Source organism: Nelumbo nucifera, chromosome 2, assembly GCF_055504915.1.
Source record: "Nelumbo nucifera cultivar China Antique chromosome 2, China Antique-T2T, whole genome shotgun sequence".
In the NCBI taxonomy this organism is placed as follows: domain Eukaryota; kingdom Viridiplantae; phylum Streptophyta; class Magnoliopsida; order Proteales; family Nelumbonaceae; genus Nelumbo; species Nelumbo nucifera.
Window position 1 is genome coordinate 32,797,783 of NC_142650.1, and position 7,493 is coordinate 32,805,275.

The 7,493-nt window shown below is 39.2% G+C and overlaps 1 protein-coding gene across 1 annotated transcript in view; it reads left to right on the plus strand.

Moving 5' to 3' along the window:
* The window catches only part of LOC104603286 (leucine aminopeptidase 2, chloroplastic-like), a 31,779-nt gene extending 25,164 nt beyond the window's left edge, over positions 1 to 6,615 (plus strand). Inside the window, exons 8-10 of the mRNA XM_010267281.3 lie at positions 4,389 to 4,449; positions 4,707 to 4,894; positions 6,275 to 6,615. Coding sequence (XP_010265583.1) covers positions 4,389 to 4,449; positions 4,707 to 4,894; positions 6,275 to 6,403 — 378 coding nt within the window. The 3' untranslated portion in view covers positions 6,404 to 6,615. The remainder of the gene's footprint in view (positions 1 to 4,388; positions 4,450 to 4,706; positions 4,895 to 6,274) is intronic.
* Positions 6,616 to 7,493: the final 878 nt, after the last annotated feature.

Here is a 7,493-nt window from a genome sequence, read left to right on the forward strand (position 1 = left end):
TTTACCCATCAGATTCGACTGTTCTTCCTTCTTCTTCTTCTTCTTTTCCTTCTTCTTCTTCTTTTCCTTCTTCTTATTCTTCTTCTTCCTCCCTTCTCTCTACTGGTTCAAACTCCTAAGCACAAATGTTAAACAAGTCCTAACTTGGTGGACAGGAAAGGGGAATCAGGTCTTTTATGTTATAAAAGAAAGGGAAATGGATAGATTTCAGATCTGAAATATAGGGAAAGGATGCTATGCTTTGGTGGTATATTGGCAGAAGATTAAGGACAACAACTAGAAAAAAGAAAAAAAAAAACTTTTGGATATAAAACAAAAGGGGAACTCAGGATTTGCAGCAGAGAAAGTTGCAGCAAAGAGAAGAAAAAATAGTAGAAGAGAAGAGGATGAAGAAAGATTGCACCTTTTAAGTGCTTACCTAAAATACCAACTTTTCTTTAGGCTGCAATGGGCAAGAGTGTAAATGCAAACATATTCAATGCAAATCCAAATATGCATGGTTCAAAAAAATTCAAAGTTGGCTTGGTTTTGCATTGATAACTTTTGTATTCTTTTTTTTTTATAGGAAACGGTAACTTTCGTTAGATAATTGAAAAGATTACAGGCTTACCACCCTAGTAATCAAAAACTTACAAACAGGCCCAAAACAATGCCTCCCTAGTAACTCCTTGCATAGCTAAAGTGCCAGCCATTCCATTTGCTGACTTTCTTACCCAATTAAAGTGCATCCCAATCTCCCTTGCTAAACTAATAATATCTCTTAGAGGTTGTTTGTTAAGGGCCCACAAATAGGATCTCGTCACATGTCGGTTAACGGGCAAAACTTCTTGTTTTTCCTTGTTTCTTCCTTTTCTCGAGGAACCTATCTTTAGTGCCTTTATGGTGATTTGTTAAAGAGATCACCCACTCTCCTCTGCTCTTTCTTGACTGAAATTATCGATAACTTTATTGAATATCATTTCCTCCTTTAAATAGGAAATTACAAGAAGATAAGAGTCCTTCTTTAGGAACACTTCCTAACAACATTTATCTTTAAATAATAATGCTACTGCCTAATTAATAGGAACACTGAATTTAGCTAAGAGATAAGATATGGACACTGAATCTAGCTAAGAGATAAGATAAGATAGGAACACTGAATCTAGCTAAGAGATAAGATAGGAACACTAAATTTAACGCCCATTATTGCTGCTGTCTGCGGCTGTATTTCTTATTACTGCTGCTGTCTGTGGCTGTATTTCTTTCCAACAAAAGCATCCACAGTATTACTCCCCTCCTGGACTAAGAGCTTGTCCTCAAGCTCGAATTCAGGATAGGTGTCTTGAAACACAGTCAAAGGAGTCCAGGTAGCTTCAGCCAATGGTAAGCTGGCCCATTCCACCAGAACCTCAACAGCACCTCGATTAATTCTGGAACGAATAATAGACTAAGGTTGGGGAATGATTTTGCCCTCCTGGATCGGGTTCCAATGAAGAGGGTTCATCCTCATCTTCCTCTTGTTCCACCAGGAGGCAGAAAAGTCTCTTGCACTTGTGCCCTGCTGAGTAAAGTTCATCACAATTAAAACACTGTCCCCTCGCCCTGCATTCCGCCATCTCAGCCCTGGACAAGCGCTTAATAGGGAGTGCAACAACGCTGCTTCCCACACTGGATGCTGATCTAGGATTGTTGCTCGTCTGTGGTTTCTGTTCTTGGCTGGCTGCTGAAGATGGAGCCATTCCGAGTGGTTTCGGGGCTGCCCATGTTGTTTGAGGCCGCCCTATACTGATACTTCCGCGGTTGAGTTGCAATTTGCGTTCAAAAGCGCGAGCCAAATTCATAGCAGTAACCAGATTGGGGGGATTTTGCATTTCCACATCCACCCTCAAAGTTTCCGCTAACCCCGTGGTGAACATGTCAACCTGTTGGTCTGGTCGTACTGAAGATGCTCTTGCAAGGAGGGTCTGAAACTGACGCTGATACTCAGCCACAGTTCCAATCTGTTTGAGGTTGATTAGTTCGTCTAATGGATTGCTTGTTAATGGGGCCCAAATCTGAGAAGGCAGTAAGATTTGAATTGGGTCCATCTGAGCCCAGGTTCCTCCTGCTCCAATTTATAAAACCAGAGCTGCGCCTCCTCTGTCATGTGGAATGCGGCTAAGCCTTCCTTGTCCCTATCCTCTGTCCGTTGGTTGCAGAAGAACTACTCACATCTGTACAACCATCCCAAAGGATCTCCAGTTCCATTATAGGAAGGAAATTCCAGCCTGCTGTATTTGGGAACAATCGCGGTTCCCTGTGCAATGACCTGCTGCTCGCTGGACGATTCTGCCATGTTTGGTCGGCGGCCGTCTATGGTTGCAGCCCCTTCTGAACTCTTTTCCTTGCCGGAAAAATATAACTCCATCAAGCGCCTCAATTCTCGGACGTCGTCCTTGATCTCGCGCACCTCCTTGCTGTTTTCAACGATTTTGTGCTCCAGATCATGAACCCTAGTCTTCAATTGCTCAAAGTCACTCATGACGCCTTGTTCTGATACCAAATTGTTAAGGGCCCACGAATAGGATCTCGTCACAGGTCGGTTAACGGGGAAAACTTCTTGTTTTCCCTTGTTTCTCCCTTTTCTCGAGGAACCTATCTTTAGCGCCTTTATGGTGATTTGTTAAAGAGATCACCCACTCTCCTCTGCTCTTTCTTGACTGAAATTATCGATAATTTTATTGAATATCATCTGCTCCTTTAAATAGGAAATTACAAGAAGATAAGAGTCCTTCTTTAGGAACACTTCCTAACAACATTTATCTTTAAATAATAATGCTACTACCTAATTAATAGGAACACTGAAATTAGCTAAGAGATAAGATAGGAACACTGAATCTAGCTAAGAGATAAGATAGGAACACTGAATTTAATGCCCATTACTGCTGCTGTCTGCGGCTGTATTTCTTTCCAACAAAAGCATCCACAATATTGTCTAAGAGACCACACTCCCAGGTTTCCAGTTTGCATCCACCCTATTACCAGCTTGGAGTCTCCTTCCATTTCTAATTGCTGCATGCCCCATTGTTTCACCAGTTTCAAACCTTGAAGTAAGGGTTCGAAGCACGGATTCAAAGACTGGAGTACCAAACATGTTTTGTTGTGATGGGTAGAAGCACGGATTCGAAGACTGAAGTCTACCTTTTTCTACATTGTTCATTCTTGAGTGCAAGTTTGCATCCATTTTTTGAATCCAACTTTGCTCCCATTTTGAATGCAAATATTTATTTTGATCAGTCTTTTGAATGCAAATATTTCAGAAAAAAAAAAACAAATTTGCTGTCATTTTCAATACAAAAATGTTTTCTAACCAAATGCTTGCAAAACTGAACTGGAGTGCAAATTCTCTTTGGTTCAGTGTTTGCACTCTTACTAAATGCAGTCTTATTTCATATTTGAACAGTTTCTTCTAGCAGATGGCATAAAGAAACAGATACACACAATTGGTTGAGTTGGTCAGCTCTTGTTCTCTACTAAGAAAAGATTCAACATAGCAAGTTTAAGACTATAAGTTGAGGTCCTAGACAACTGGGTACCCTACTAGACAACTTTATGAACCTCTTTTGCAATTTCTGAAGGCTCTAAAATACATTCTTTTGGAGATTGACGCCAAACAGAAGACTAAAAACCAAAAATCAACATATTTAAGAATTATTTGAAACTATGAATTACCCTTGGCTGAGTGTTGTTTTCTTCTCTTTTCTTCTTTTTTTTTTTTGCTTCACCTTTTTCTAATGATGATTGAATTGTAAGAGTTGGGTTTTTGGTCCCACTAGAGCCCCATGGGCCCCATGTGAGGAAACCCCGTTTGTTCAAAACTAAAGAAACCAAGTAAACAAGATGGTGTCTTGGATAAACATGCATATTTAAGTCCTTTTTAATCCTGAGGTTGCAGTTGAGTGGTTGTTGCTCATATTGGTGGGCAAAGCCAAGATGCCAATTTGTAAAGTTAAGGTCCTTGAGCATGGGATCAGTCCACTGAAAATGCACTGTATTTCAACATTTATGAGATGGTACCTATAGTTTTCCACCTAATCTGTTGTTTGATGTGGCAGTTTACAGTTTCAAAATTGCATCATATTTGCATTTTGCATGGATTCACTGTTGCGATCAAATTCAAACTTCTATTTATTTGTGAATTTCTCTCATCTTTGATATTCTTTTGGATTATAGAAAAAAGGTCGATTCTTATTGATTATTTTTTGTACCTTACAATTTGCATAAAACATGGATCTGACAATCTGGATTGTAATTTATTTGTCCAAGCCTCTATTCTTTTCTAAGTTCCCCCTTAAATATTCATTTGGATTTTACCTAGGTCTGTCCTTGATAAGATCTTTCTTTGTTTTTATTTAAACTCTTCAATGCAGATAGTTGATTTGGCAACGTTGACTGGGGCATGTATAATTGCCCTTGGACCTTCTATTGCAGGTATATGAACTCGTATGCCTTACTTTCTGATTCTGCATTTCAGGAACCTTCTTTTTTATTTTCTTTTGTCCTTCGAAATAATAAAATTGCTCAGTGCAGTGTTTAAACACAGTGCAGTAGATAGCAAGACTATGTTGGTATATTGGCCTATTTCCAGCTATATCCACACTCATGTGAAAATGTTCAAAACTTGTCTAAAGATTTGAAGTTGAGTTCTTGTCCAGCTGCTCAATGGAGAACCTTTATTTGTGAGACAGGAGTCTTTACACCGAGTGACGACCTGGCTAAGGAGGTTTTTGCAGCTTCACAGATAAGTGGAGAGAAGCTCTGGAGGATGCCATTAGAAGAAAGCTATTGGGAGTCTATGAAATCAGGAGTAGCTGATATGGTCAACACAGGAGGCCGCCAAGGCGGTGCTATAACTGCAGCCCTATTCCTGAAACAGGTATCCACATGATTATTTTCTTTGTTATCCCTTCTGAACATGGACTAGACACTTGTAAAGGAAGAGGCTACCTGATAGGGGATTAGAGCACTGGCCTAATAAAGCAACTAAGTTGACTTGCCAAATTTGACATAAAGCTTTAATTGCTCAAAAATATTTAATGTAAAGCTGCCTTACATGTACATTTGCTAACTGGACAACTTGGAATACTGGGAGAAAAAGAACCTAGTAGAATTCTTCAACAAGAATAAAAAACATAGTAGTCTACTTTGGCGAAGGCTTTTTCTCAATTGAACTCTATTGAGTGGACTTGTTTCCTGTGATTCATGATCATGAATTGGTTAATTCCCTGCCATTAGATTCCTTCCACCATGGAGGTCTCTCAGGATAAAAGCAAGGAAATTTGAAATAACTGAATGATACTAGCCCTCATATCACATTCCATTTTTTATTTTTGACTAAAAAATTGTCAAATTACTTGTGAAGACCTAGATGGGACATGGTTGGTAATTCTTTACCCCACTTCATGTTAAGCATATTGAATATTTTTAGGTCAGGTTTGATAATATGCTATTATGCCTTGCTGAGTCTCACCAAGTAGGGACGGCAACAGGTAGGGTACCCGTGAAATTCCCCTTCCCCTTCCCAAACCTTCCAAAAGCACCCTTTATCCCAAACCCATTCTTTTCAATTTCCCAAACCTATCCTGTCCCAAACCCATCATCACAGAAGTGAAATGTGATGTTCCTCTTAAACAAAAATGGTGCGGTAGGCTAGTGGTGAAGACACCTATACTGGGACACAAGGGAAAGGATTTGAATCCCTCTAAACCCTTTTTACTATATCTGCTATTTCTTATTAAACACTTGAGATATATTTATCAGGGTTTGACTATGATACCAGAAGAACGTACAAAGTTATAACCAATCAACTGGTATCATAATGGTAACAAATCAAATGTTTTTTGTTAAAATTCACAGGGGATTTTAATTGGTCAAAGCTTTTCCAAATACATGCCTTCTCGGCATCATAGATTTTCTAATATATACATGGGTTTATAATCAAGTAATGGGAGTATGTACCTATGTTAAATATAATTAGGTTCGGGTATCAGATACCCTAAGGACAAAACCAAAACCCTATAGGGTTTTAATCTAAAATTTCAAACTCTATAGGGTTTTGATTAACGGGTCCTATTAGGGTCAGGATGGGTCAGGTACCCCAAATTCCCACAAAATGGCCATCCCTATCAACAAGGAGTTAGGGACTTGGGCCATCTGGAACCATGACCAAAGGTCTACATTACCATCTCCAAATCATAGTGGGTTTACTGGGAAATGAATAATTTGATTCCGAAATTGATTAAATTTTCCTTTGCAGTTTGTCAATGAAAAGGTCCAATGGATGCACATAGACATAGCTGGCCCTGCTTGGAATGAGAAGAAACGCACTGCAACTGGGTTTGGTATCTCGACTCTGGTAGAGTGGGTTCTAAGTAACTCTTCATAATTATGGTGAAGGACCTGAAGGTACAGTGATGAGGTATAACAAAATTCCAAGAGGAATCTCAATTGGGTTATGTGTGCAACAAGATTGGCCAAGTATTAAATAAAATGTGATGGACAAGAAAGAAGAGGAAGAGGAGAAAACTTGAGATGACTGGTGTAAATTTTAGCTTATGGTGCACAAAGACGATTACAAAAGCGATTCATGGATTGGAATGTCTCTGGCTTTGATGATCAGTCATGCATCTATGGTAAACTTGGATAAGAAGGAATTAGATTAATTTTGGAGCCTCACAGTTCAAAATGATGTGGGTCAAGTTGTTTTGATGTTTCATTTTAATGGCCTGGCCTTGATAAAGGAGTATCAAACTAGGCTCCATTTGGTTTGCAGGAATAGGGATCTGGAATGGGAATCGGAATGGGTTATTCTAATTCCAACTATTTGGTTGCGAGGAATCGGAATCCCATTCTCATTCTTGCCGGAATGGCCTTCCCCAATTTGAGGGAATGGCCATTCCCTGCCCGCCCCTTGGGAATGAAATCTCAGTTTTGCTGATTCCAATTCTCATTCCTATTCCTGTCTGAACCAAGCAGACTATGGGAATAGACCATTCCAGTTACAAACCAAACAGACCCTTACTTTCTTTACTGCATGTTTCTTTAATCGGATATTATGTGTAACGACTCATTATGGTTTATACCCTAAGATTCGTCTTGAACTTTTTATTAGGAGTATTTTATGACTTCTGATACAAGTCTACTGTTGCTAGATGGGCAATGGCCTCTTTTGAGGAATAACCAAGAGGAGGTGGATTCGGCAGTTCAACTGGGCGGTTAGCCTGTTGAGCATCATTTTCTTACGATCTTACCACTTCAACCCATGCCACTTTGGTTTGGTCCTAATTCTTTTGGACTTTCAACTTGTATACATTACTTCTTCGTGTTTTAGATGGCCTTTTCCATAGGAGATGAAACCATCCTAATCTAATTTTCTTCATTTTTCAACCCTTAGAATCACTCCTATGTTTCTTTGAATATGTTCAATCCTGATATTGACATTTTTGGTTTTTGGGTAAATCTATGGTAATTGGAAG